The 13,774-nt window shown below is 36.3% G+C and overlaps 1 protein-coding gene and 1 pseudogene across 1 annotated transcript in view; one reads left to right on the top strand and one right to left on the bottom strand.

Annotated features, from left to right (window-relative positions):
* The window catches only part of LOC102528368 (uncharacterized), a gene marked incomplete at its 5' end in the record, with an annotated part of 51,736 nt that extends 45,391 nt beyond the window's left edge, over nt 1-6,345 (top strand). Inside the window, one exon of the mRNA XM_006206204.3 lies at nt 5,273-6,345. Coding sequence (XP_006206266.2) covers nt 5,273-5,430 — 158 coding nt within the window. The remainder of the gene's footprint in view (nt 1-5,272) is intronic.
* Nucleotides 6,346-12,133: 5,788 nt separating this feature from the next.
* LOC102528104 (translationally-controlled tumor protein pseudogene) lies at nt 12,134-12,858 on the bottom strand (annotated as a pseudogene).
* Nucleotides 12,859-13,774: the final 916 nt, after the last annotated feature.

Raw genomic sequence — 13,774 nt, 5'->3', positions numbered from 1 at the left:
TTCAGTATTGCTTTGGCAGGTCTGGATCTTTTGTGATTCAACATAAATTTTAGTATTATTTGTTGTAATTCTGTGAAAAATGCCCTGGGTAGTTTGATATGGATCATATTAAATTGGTAGATTGCCTTGGGCAGTGTGGCCATTTTAATATTGATTATTCCAATCCAAGTGCATGGGTTGTCTTCCATTTTGTTAAGTCATCTTCAATTTCCTTAATCAATATTTTGTGTAAGTCTCCATATATAAGTGTTTCATCTCCTTGTTCAGATTTATTCCTAAGTATTTTATTATTTTGGATTCAATTTTAGAATGAATTGCTTCTATACTTTCTTTTCCTGCTAATTCATTATTAGTGTAAAGAAATGCACTGATTTCTGTATGTTATCTAATCTTGTATCCTACTATCTTGCCATACTTTTACCATCTCTAGTAGTTTTTGTGTAGAGCTTTTAGGGTTTTGTATATATATTATCATGCCAACTGCATAAAGTGACAATTTTACATCTTCTCTCCAATCTGGATTCCTTTTCATGTCTTTTTCTTGCCTGATTGCTGTGGCTAGGACTACCAAGACTGCGCTGAATAAAAGTGGTGAGAGTGAGCATCCTTATCTTGTCCCAGGTTTTAGTGGGAAGGCTTTCAGTTTTTCACCATTGAGTGCTATGCTGGCTGTGGGTTTGTCATCAGTAACTTTTATTATGTTGAGATATGTTCCCTCTCTACCCACCTTAGTAAGAGTTTTTATAATAAATGGGTGTTGAATTTTATCAGATGATTTTTCTGCATCCATTGAGATGAACATGTGGTTCTTGTCTTTTCTCTTGTTGATATGGTGTATTATATTTATTGATTTGCTTATGATGAACCACCCTTGTAACCCTGGGATGAACCAGCTTGACCATGGTTTATGATCGTTTTCATGTGCTGTTGGATTCTGTTTGCTAATGTTTTGTTGAGGACATTTGCATCTATATTCATCAATGATATTGCCCTGTAATTTTACTTCTTTGTTGTGTCTTTGGTTTTGATATCAGGGGGATGGTGGCTTCATAGAATGAGTTTGAGAGCACTCCCTCCTTTTCAGTCTTTTGGAATAGTTTGAGAAGGACTGATATGAGCTCTTCTTTTTATGTTTGGTATAATTCCCCGGTGAAGCCATTCAGTCTTGGGCTTTTGTTTGTAGGGAAGTTTTTTTTTAAATTGCTGATTCTACTTCATTTGTAATGATTGGTCTGTTCAAGTGGTCAATTTCTTCTTAATTTAGTCTTCATAGACTGCATGTTTCCAGAAACTTGTCCATTTCATCTACGTTGTCCAATTTGTTTCCATATGATTGTCCATAGTATTCTCTTACTTTTTTTGTGTGTGTTTCTGTGATATTAGTTGTAATTTCTCCATTTTCCTTTCTTATTTTATCTGTGTTCTTTCTCTTTGTTTCTTGGTGAGCCTGGTCAGAGGTGTGTCAATTTTTTTTTTTACTCTTTCAAAACAACAGCTCTTGGTTTAATTGATTTTTTCTATTTTTTAAATCTCTATTTTATTTCTTCTCTGATCTTTATTATTTCCTTCCTTCTGATGAATTTAGGTTTTGTTTGCTTTTCTTTTTCTTATCCTTTTAGGTGGCAAGATAGGCTGTTTACTTGAGATTATTCTTGTTTTTTGAGGAAAGCCTGTATCATTATGAACTTCCCTCCCAGGACTGCTTTTGCTGCATCCCATAGCTTTTGTGTTATTGTGTTTTTATTGTTGTTTGTTTCAAAGTATTTTTTGATTGCTTCTTTGATTTCATCATTGACCCATTGTTTTCTTAGTAGCATGTTGTTCGATCTCCATAATGTTGTTTTAGTCCTCCTTTGCTTTTCTGTGGTTGATTTCTAGTTTCATGACATTATCGTCAGAAAAGATGCTTGAAATAATTTCTATCCTCTTGTCTCAGTCCTGGAGTCTAAAATACTGAGATCAAGGTGTCAGCAGGGCCATTTTCTACCTGGAGGAACTAGAGAAGAATGTGTTCAAGTCTCTCTCCTTGGCTGTGACAGTGTAACTCCAATCTTAACTTGGTTTTATTTCTGTATTCTTAACTAATTATTTCTACAATGACCCTATTTCCAAGTATGATCACATTCTGAGGTACTGGGAGTAAGAACTTCAACACATAAATTTTGGGGGGCACAATTCAACCCATAACAGAAGTGTATTAATTAAAATAATTTTCTTTACAACATCTGTTCAGATGCCTCCTGTGCACAGATGAAATACTATCATATTTTATTTGTATGTGTTAGTTTTGAATGAGCTTAGTGAACTCTGCACTTGTGATATGCATATTTCATTATATGTAAATTCAACAAAATGTATTGGGAGTACATTTAAGAAAAAAGAAAGACATGGTAAGAACATTGAATAAATATATATAGAACTAAATTTCTCATCTGTCTAGATCCTCAAACCTCTAGACTTAAGTACACTTTAAAGAATGTATGATAGTATATTGTGAGCCATTTACCATCACTGCAGGTCAATTTCTTTTAATTCATTTCAACAAACATTTACTGAGTTCCTACTCTGAGAAAGACTGAAGAGTAATTGTGAAACAGACAAAAGAAGATTTCCCATCATCAAGTAATTGTCTAATAGGGTTTGAAAGACTTCAGAAAGAACTATTTCAAGGGCAATTAAAAAATATAAAAATGTTCACTAGGACAGGTGACAAAATCATAATCATTATAGTAGAACCTAATATTGTGCCTGAGATATAGGGCAGAACAAACTTGTAAAAGTAAGTGTTATTACAGAGTAATTACTTGAAGGCAAAATTAGGGAAAAATGGGTACAAGCTGAGCCCCTTACTCCTATTTGAGTCCTTCAGTACAGCAATGTATCCCAAAACTGGTGGCTCTGATATTTTTAAATAGCTGTGAGGTTGGAGGCAACACACTAAATACTCGAGACTTATTCTGTCATAACTAGTAAAGGAGATGCTGTGAAAGAGGGATTAAACTTCCTAAGTAAACTTCTAGGTAAGCTTTGTGGGCAAATGGGAATTTAAGTGCTTTCCTTTGGAGGACTTTGATCTTTTATGTGCTTTCTAGATAGTAAAGCAAAATATACAATGACAAAAACACCAATACCTACAAAAAACTGCAGTGATTAAGAAGCTTAGAATCCTGTCTCTGCCACTTACTATCTGTGATCAAGTCACTTAGTTTCTTCTTTGCCTTAAGTTCTTATCTGAATATGGGAATAATTGCAGTACCTGCATCATAGAGTGATCCTGAGAATGATATATGTTCTTTATATAAACAAAATTGAAATTCCTCAGGGCATAAACATTCAATGAATGTTTATTATTATTACTTAAGGAGTCATAAAGCCCTTTTGCATGCTGTCTAGCATTTGGTGACAACTTAATATACATTGTTACAATAATATTCATTATTTTAAATTTCATTTTAATTAATGATTAATATGATTTTAACTTCCGCACTGCCTATGAGTTCTGGTATGTACTCAGTAAATAAGCAGAAACACACATCAGGAAAAGAAACTGAAATTGTCAAATGGCCTGACTTTTTTTAAAAGCAAACTAACACTTTTCAAAATAAATCTTGGAGATATAATTCAACATTCTGCAAATGATATATAGACTAATGCAAAATAAAAACATTTTGCGTGGTAAGAAAAAGAAAAATTCTCATGCAAAATGATATAAGTTGATCAGGAAGTATAATGGAATTAGAGAATCTTTTTTAAAAGCATAATCAATACTATGATGTAAAAGATTATAGCTCATTTAAAGTGAGACAATACACAGAAAAATACACTAGCACACATGTGATAGTGCTGGGAGATAAGTCAGGACTTGTCAAAGGAAGAAAATGTCAGCAATTCAACTTGTAACAAAATGGCTCATTTTTTCCCCATATATTTTAATTTAGGGCAAAATGCCTAGGGGAAGTCAACAGAATGCTGAAAACAGCATCAGTATTAGGAATGTCAGAGATGTGAAAGCAAAACATGGTAAGTGAGGTTTGTTTGATGCCAGATTATCCAGTTTCAGTTATTGATCTTGACTGCTAATTGTCAATCTACATCTTTTCTGTTTGCCAGCTGATCCCTGAAAACCATGTACACACACACACACACACATACACATACATGCACCCTTGAATAGACCATGAAACCCAACTCACTTGAATCCATAATAGAGACCTGGAAGCCATTCTATGGACAGCAGGGCTGTGAGAAAAGCAGCAAGTTACCTCCCTGTGAAAAATTACCCGTTCTGGAGGCCATCAGGGGACTTTGTCCGGGCTATTAGATTTTTTTATTTATTTAAAAGACATGTTTGTTTATTTGTTTGCTTAATTTCTGGTGTACAAAACAATGCGCTATACAAAAGAAACTTTTTAAAATCTATTTTTATATATAGTGGTTAACATTTGCAAATCTCAAACTCTCAAAATTTCTTTTTCTGGATTACTTCACTTAGAATGATGATCTCTAAGTCCATACATGTTGCTCCAAATGGCATTATTTTATACTTTTTATGGCTTAGTATTATTCCATTGTATAAATATGCCACAACTTCTTTACCCAGTTATCTGTTGATGGAAATTTAGGTTATTTCCATGTCTTGGCTATTATATATAGTGCTGCTGTGAACACTGGGGTGCAGGTATCTTTTTGAATTAGAGTTCCTTCTGAATATATACCCAGAAGTGAGATTGCTGAATCATAGGGTAAGTCTATTTTTAGTTTTTTGAGGAATCTCCATACTGTTTTCTGTAATGGCTTCACCAAGCTTCATTCCCACCAGCAGTGTAGGTTTGATAGCTGTAGGCCTCAAGAAATTTTCAAAATGTTTTCAGAGGCATGAAGTGTTGTATAAATTTATGAAACTGTGAGTGTTAGTGAATGGAAACACAGAATTCCCTCATAAGTGTGAGATTTGAGGACATAATGGTCTGCAGTGGAATGTGATGTCACTTAATAGCTGAATGGCTGAAATAAAATTGCCCAACATGTTTAATTTCAGAAGCATTGTTTCCTTTTCTGTAAAATTAGGCTATTTATTTTACCTGAAAAAATTTTTGGAAGTTTTAAATATAAAATTCTGGCTCAATACTTCACCCATATATGTTCCACATGTGCTATATGAGGAACATCTGTTATAGAAAAATTCTTTGCATTATTTTTCCAAAGAAACCTATTACAGTTTTTGTTAGAATGTCTACCTTTTTTAATAACTTTTTTCCACTGTTTTTCACAGTACCTGCAAGGAGAGAAAGCCAAAGAAAGCAGAGAAGTGCAGAGGGAAGAAAGGGAAAGAGAATGAGCAAGAAAAGAATGATTTCTGGCACCCAAGGCACACAGCGCTACCTGGCCTTTGGGTACAGCATGAAGACTTCTGCAGCTCTGAATTTTTGAACATTTGGAGTGGTTACTTTGCATTTAAAAGTGCAAATATGACTCAGTAACACTTAAGTGTTTTGTTCAGTTGAGTATTACACATGTTAGTTATTTCTCCCATTCTCTCTCTGTCAAACATTTCCATTCCTCTTCAGATGTGCTATTCTGTGCTCCTTACATTGGAGAGGGATTGTAACATTATGAACCATGAAAAAGGCTGGTAGGCTCTGACTTTTAAGTTCCAAATACTTCACATTTAGAGACCAGAGACCACAAATGTTTGGAGAAAATTAAAGGGAGAAAAAAGGACCTTTCCACAAAACTTTACTAAATATCCCCCAGTACTGTTCAGATTTTTAAAAAGTAAAAGGATTTTTTTTTCAGTATTGGAAAAGGGTCAAAAAATGGAGAAGAGATAATGAGAGTTTCATGGGCTTAAGAGGGGAAGCAAGAGCCTAGAGAGGTTTAAGGGACTTGAGAGCTGGGAGGGTTTAGGACCTGCTTGTGGACCCTGAGTCCTCCCTAGGTGGGCAACAAGACCCCAGCTGCACCAGGTGCTCAGAGGTTCTTTTAAGCCAGATTTATATGTGAAAAAAGGGACTTCTTAATTGGAATATGCATGGTCCTGGATTGAGAGGTATCTCAGTAGGCACTGACCTGATAGAGCTGTTGAAGACAAGGTAGGTCCTCACATCCTGAAAAGCTTGATTCTATGTGAGCTTCCTCCCCTGGGACACTTGAACAGAAGGAGGGAAAGGAGCTGGTAGGATTAAGTGATTGATTGAAGCAAATTTTTTGCCACCTTGGATCAATTAGGGCTTGAAATAGAATTAAATTTCTTGTACTTCAGAGTCTGTGAACCGAGATTCATATCTGCTGATTTAATTTAAGTGTTATATAATATATGCAAAATAAAATTTGCCATTTTAACCATTTAAAGTATATTAAGAACATTCACATTGTAATGCAACCATCACCGTCATACAACTTCAAAACTTTTGCAACGTTTCCAACTAAAATTTTGTATCCACTAAACACTAACTTTTCATTTCCACCTCCCCTTAGTCCCTAGCCACCACCATTCCCCTTCCTGTCTCTGTAAGTCTGAATTCTCCAGGTGCCTCATTTAAGTGGACTCATACAGCATCCGTCCTTTTGTGACTGGCTTATTTCACTTAGCATAATGTTATCAAACTTCATCCATGTTGCAGCATTTGTCAGAATGTCCTTCCTCTTTAAAGAAAGGAAAAAAAGGAAAGAAAATGTATAAACATATTTATATGTTTATTTATATGTATATTATTTATATATGTATTTATATACATATATAGACCACATTTTAATTTATTTATCTATTGATAGACACGTGTTACTTCCAATTTTTGACTATTGTGTCTTGATTTTCTTAATCTATAAAGAGAAACAATAACTTTTGTCTTCCAAAAATGTGTGTGTATGTGTGTATATATATATATGTATAAAAAACATTTTGGAGCCCCAACAGGTACACACATTAAAATGACAGTGAAAAACAAATGTCAATTTGGCAAGTGATGACTCAGGAGACTTGAGATTCTTAAAAAAAAGCACAAATTACTCTATCGAGCAGTAAGCAGTTTCTTTTTTAAAGGTTTTTCAAGACTCCAGCCAGACAGCCCACAGCAGGCCCGTGGGAGGCCTGTGTCTCTAGCACTCTGCTGTAGTTTTTTCCTATTTGTTCTCTCCTTGTGGTATTTCTAATTTATTATTGTCCTTTAGAGTCTTGGAGAGAGGGTTAAATCAGTACTCAGTTATGTTTAATTATGTTAATGATACTGATTTTTAGTTACAAAAGTCTAATTTTCTTCAAATTTTCACTTATAGTTGTCTTTTATGATAATGATGATGATGATTTTTTTTTAAAACAAAAGACACTCAAGTTGGAATGATATTAAATATTAGCTCCTGGCTTGTTGAATAGAAGCTTTATTACTCTTTCAACTCTCCACCCCTCTCTTCCCCACATTTTTAGACCTAAAGAACCAAAGAGAAGTTGAAGGGAAAATGGAAATGTGTATGTTGATTTACACTTTGCTGATTTGATAAGTAGCAAAAGGCAACATGATAGGTTAAAAAAAAAAAGCTATGGCTTAAGACAGATGTGTGTGAAGCAGAGGCACTCTGATGTGAACACTGCCCTAGAGCTTGTTTCATGCTACTGTGACTTGCTGGTGTTTCTTATCCACTGAATTCAGAGTATTTATAACGGGGATGTGAAAGTTACAGATGTGAATTACCAGTGTTAGGCCCTCTGTCAGGGAGCCAGTCTTAACACTTCTTGCCATCCCTGGGGCCACCTTTTCCTTTTCCTGTGTACTCTGACACAAAGTTCTTATTTAACCCAGCAGTAACACATTTTAATTACATTTGTGCTATGGTCTCAATGTCTATGTCCCCCCAAGACTTGTATGTTGAAATTGTAACTCTTGAGGTGACGGTTTTAAGACATAGGTCTCTTAGGGAGGTGACTTGGTCATCAGGGTGGGGTCCTCATGGATGCAGCTTGTGCCTTTATAAAAGAGGCCTGAGATGCTTCCTTGATGCTTCCTTGCTGCTTCCACCATGTGAGGACACTGCCAAAAGACAACTGTCTAGGAGGTGGCTCCTCACCAGAGACCAGATCTGCCATCCTTTGGTTTTAGACTCCTCAGCCTTTAAAACTGTGAGACCTCATTTTCTACTGTTTATAAGATGCACAGTCTATGGTATTTTTAAGCAGAGAGAATGAATTAAAATAATTTCTAATGATTACCTTGGATAATTTTATTGAGGAAAGCTCATTTGTTTTTATGACAAAATTTAAAATAAATTCCTAATACCTAAAAAGAAATGTTGATAGATTTTTAAATGAATTTGAGGGTAACTCACAACTCTGTACAATTAAGCCTTTCCTTGCAAGGATATAATCACTCTCTTCATGTCTTAAAATCTTCCTTTTTGTTCTTCAGGAGAGTTTTGAGATGTAAGGTAGACTCTGTATTTCTTAAACTTATCACTAAGCAATTTTGGCATTAATACTGGGATTTTGCAGTTACAGTTCTGCTTAACATTCACTGCATGCTGCTGATGTGGCCAGCACTATATTGAGTAACTTAACATTATTCATTTATTTAATTCTCACAAAAACCCTGTATGTTAAGAACTATGTGGAAGCCAATTTAAAGACTATGGTATTGACATTTAAATCAGTTAAGGAATTTGCCCAAAATCATACAATAAGCATATGGCAGAGCTACAAAACTAATTCTGTTTCCACATCACACTTTTTTATTACACTACTTTATTCTGCTCCCTTAATTTAAGGAAATACACACACACACATATGTTGTTTTTTGATTAACAGGAACAGTTTGTTGATACTGTTTAGGACATAATTAGCATGGCAGAGTTAGCCTTATAAACCTCAGGTAATTGACTATGAACCTTCCTTTCTCCATCTAACAATCTGGGTGCTTTGTGGTTGTGGGAAGAAGAAAGTGAGTTTCCTGACCGTTCTTATCTACATTACAGCCCTTACCCTGGAAATTCCTACAGGTGTATATTAAAAAATGATACTATCCAAAATGATTTAAATATTGTACATTATAATTCATCAATCACAAATGGGGTTCCAATGTAACAAAATTTTGGAGGGAGGTCTTTTATACATTTATGTTGCTATGTTTGTCATCTGAACAGAAGGAAGGTAAGAACTGAACTCACTTTGTATTTGTAATAGTCACTTCAGTAACAAGCTGTGCAGCTCACAGAAGCCCAGCTAGCTTCAGTTTTTAAATCTCCATGATTCACAGACTGAGCTAGTAACACCATAGCCCTCTGCAGCTGCAAGGGATAGGTAACATTTATGTTTTATTATTTATTAGGTATCTCTGAGTCAAATTCTTATTGGCTAAAGAGATAACAACAATCTATTGATAGGATGAAGTATCTCCTAGTGCCTTGTGGAGAACCTTGAAGTGACCACATGTGAATCTGTACAAAAACAGAGTGATTTTTCCCTTTTGTAAATGTCCTACTAGTGTAAATAAAAAAGCTCTAAAGAACATAAGTGAATTATTTGAATCTCTGTCCCATATTACATTAGAGCTATTGCAATTATTATTGAGATAATTTAGTTGACTGTGCACAAGCCATCAGGAATAAAAAGTTACCAAGGGCTGCAATACATAATCAGGTTTTTTTCTTCAAATATAGAACCAATGTACTTGGGAAACAGTACAATGCAACCATCAGTGATTCAATCATCAATTCTATACCATATATTTTTATTACTACACTTTATTATTTCACTCAGCAATAAATCCCGAACAACAGAAAGGTACTGGACATCAAGTGTGGCAAAGCTTTCTATGAGACACTGAGAAAAAAATAAATTTGAACAGGACAGAACATTTATGCAACAAGATAGCAAATCCCTTAAAGAGTACATTTGAAGTGTTAGGGATTCATGGTGGGTTAAAAGAAGGAGTCAAGCACCATGAGCTATAATGAGCTCACAGCTCTCCCTCCCTCTCTGTTGTTTTGCTTTGTGTTTGCAGCAGAAATGCTACTAGGAATAGAATGTTTGAGCTGTTTTACCTTAAACAGTATAGACAATAGACAGGAGCTTCCTCACGTTGATAATATATACACAAAACCTCCAGCTAACATCTTACTAAATGATGAGAAACTTGAAACTCATCTATGACCAGGAACAAAGAACAATATGCCCTCTTACCACTCCTTTTCAACACCAAAATGGAAGTCATTGTTGCAATAAGTCAGAAAATAAAAGCTATTCAGGTTGGGAAGGAAGAACTAGAACTGTCTTTGCCCAGAATTGACTTTGATTATCTATCAATGAAATCCAAAAGAATCAACAAAAACTTCCAGGAACTATTAAGCTGTTATAGCAAGGTTTCAGGAAACAAGGTTAACATACATAAGCCAATTGCTTTCCTATACATCAACAAAGAATAAGTGGGATTTGAAATTAAAGCACAGTGTCATTTACATCAGCATTCTTGAAAATGAAATATTCAGGTGTAACTCTAACAAAATATGTACAAGATCTATATGAGGAAAACAACACTGAACTCTAATGGATAAAACGAAGTGAAGAAAGGTGACATCACAAAGATATGGCTGAATAAGACATAGTTGTTCATGCCTCCTTCCAAACAACAAAAATTTAGCATCTATTTACACACTAAAGTGCCTTGAGGGAGTTGTGGGATCCAGCACCATATGCCATGGGACCCAGGAGGAGCCTTGCCCACCTGCACATTGATGAATAGGCTTGCAGACCTTGATCTTGGCTGTTGACCCTGAAGTGGTCCATAAACTACCTCCAGTTCCTCCCAGCCATGATCCAGGAGACCCTGAAGAGCCCTGTCTCAGATAATCACTCACACATGAAAGAGCCTATCTGGAAGTCCAGGCTTTGAATGGAGAAGTCCCAGCACACTGTCAGAACAAAAATGTATGAGTGTGGATGCATTGGAGATAGAGGAAAATTTTGACTTGATCCACATCAACCCTTCCCCAAGGTGGCACTGTTCAGGGCCAAGAGAGATCATTTCAGACCATAATTTCTTTTACTTCAATACTTCACTTTCAATAATGAATAAATCATCAAGACAGAAAAGCAGTAAGGAAATACTGGACTTGAACTATACTTTAGATCAAGCTGACCTAACAAATATAAAGAGAACATTCCTTTCAACACAAGTAGAATGAACATTCTTGTCAAACACACACAAAACAAAACTTTCTCCAGATTGATGTTATAGTCTTATTTCTTTTACAACTCAGCCTCATTTTTTCAGTTGAAGTATAGTTGATGCACAATATTACATAAATTACAGGTGTACAACATAGTGATTTAAAATGTGTAAAGGCTATACTCTGTGGTTATTATAAAATATTACCTATATTTCCTGCATCATACAATATATCCTTGTAGCTTATTTTATACATAATAGTTTGTACCTCTTAATCCTCTACCCTTATACTGTCCTTTCCCCCATCCCTGTTCCCACTGGTAACTGCTAGTTCTCTATATCTGTGAGTCTGATTCTTTCTCATTGTCTTCATCAATTTATTGTATTTTCAGATTTCACATATAAGTAATATTGTATAGCATTTGTATTTCTCTGTCTGGGTTTCACTTACCATAAAACCCTCCAAGTCCACCCATGTTGTTGCAAATGGCAAAATTTCATTCTTTTTATGGCTAAGTAATATTCCATGCCATTTTCAGAGAATTAGAATAATTTTAAAATTTGTATGGAAATGCAAGGATCCTGAATAGCCAAAACAATCTTGAGAAAGAATAGAGTTAGAGGAATCACACTCCCTGACTTCAAATTTTGCTATAAAGCTACAGTAATCAAAACAGTTTAAAACTGGCACAAAAACAGACACACAGATCAACAGAACAGAATAGAGAGCCCAGAAATAAACCCACACACCCACAGTCAACTAATCTTTGACAAAGGAAACAAGAATATACAATGGAAAAAGACAGTCTCTGCAATAAGTGGTGCTGGGAAACTGGACCGCTACCTGTAAAAGAATGATATTATAATATTCTCTTAACACCAAATCCAAAAAAAAAAGTAGATTAAAAACCTAATGTAAGAAGAGAATTCATAAAACTACTAGAGGAAATCATAGGCAGACTATTCTTTTTTTATTTTTTTAAATTTAAATGCATTTTATTTTTAGACAACCTACACGTTTTTTTTCTCAAAAACAATGCCTCCATTCCAAATAAATCAACATCAAAATAAATGAAGCTCAAGATGGCATCAGTTCCATTTGTCTTTTAAGTCCTGATGTTGTGTGGATGAAAGCAGTGGCCAGCCAGTTATGACGACAGGTGATAGACCCAAAGTAACAGCCAAATTTGTTTACATTTTTCCATTTCTAAACCATCCTTAAAGAAAATCATATATGGGGTCACACCATTCTCACGGTAGTCCAGCAAAGCCACCATGCTATCTGGATTCATGTTTTCACTAATAAAGAACTGATAGTTTCTGAAATTATCAAGGATGTGCTTGATTTGTTCTGCAGCCCCTGTCATAAAAGGTTTTACTCTTTCTGGTCACTGTTCAAGTTTCCCTTTGATTGACTTCATGTAATCTTTGATGTACTTTTTGTAGGCTTGTTTTGTGAAGCTGGTTTCCTGCAAGTGATGGTTCATGACAATACCGACATCAGTGATTACTGTGCTTTCGGTACCTTCGCCCTCGGGGCCTTCAGCAGAGGCATTTCCACCAATGAGCGAGTCATCAATGTTAACCTCTGTCCTACTGACCATCTTCCCCTCCACCTCCAGACACAGCCCTCCGCAACCTCCCGGATCTTGTAGATTTCGGAGAATATCTCATTATGGCTGATGAGGCCCCGGTAGGTGATCATGATGGCGGCTGGAGGGAGACAACGGTGGCGCTCTCTTAGCTGGAGATCCGAGTGAGAGTGGTGCCGCTGGAGCGGCGCTTGCGGGAAGGGGGGAGCGGGCAGAAAAGGCAGACTATTGTTTAACATAAATCATAGCAATTATTTTTATCTGCTTCTTAAAGCAGAGGAAATAAAGGCAAAAATAAGCAAATGAGATCTAATTAAAGGCTTCTGCACAGAAAAGATGACCACCAACAAAACCAAAGGACAATACTGAATAGGAGAAAATATTTGCAAGTGATATGACCTATAAGGGGTTAATATGCAAAATATACAAGCAGCTCATACAACTCAAAATTTAAAAAACAATTAAAAAATGAGCACAAGATATGAATAGACTTTTTTTTTTTTCCCCAAAGAAGACACGCAAATGGCCAACAGGCACTTGAAAAGATGATCAACGTCACTAACATCAGGGAAATGCAAATCAAAACCACAATGAGGTATCACCTCACATCTGTCAGAATGGCTGTTATTAAAAAGAACACAAATAATGAATGTTGATAAGGATGTGGAGAAAAGGGACCCCCTCACACACTGGCCAGTGAATCTACTGCCTCCACATCGAGATGCCCAGTCCACGGGGCCCCAGTGAGGACTGCGCCATGGAGTTCCACCCTCCTTCGCCAGCCCCACCTCCACGCCCCCTTCCTGATACCATTGATCTTACACTGCAGCCCCCCACCCCCCTAACCCCTACCCCTCCCGCCAGTGAACCACCCATCCGAAGAGGGAGGGGGCCATCTCAGACAACACCAAGGCAGCCCTCAAGGCCGGCTCTGCTCAAGTCTTTGAGGAGCCGGCTCCGAGGTGGCCCCAGGGCCCCTCTGGAAGCCTCTGAGCCTAGGAAGCCGGTGACGGCCCAGGAGCGCCAGCG

The sequence above is a fragment of the Vicugna pacos genome, chromosome 19 (genome assembly GCF_048564905.1).
Source record: "Vicugna pacos chromosome 19, VicPac4, whole genome shotgun sequence".
Lineage (NCBI taxonomy): Eukaryota > Metazoa > Chordata > Mammalia > Artiodactyla > Camelidae > Vicugna > Vicugna pacos.
This window is presented reverse-complemented; position numbering and strand designations above follow the sequence as displayed.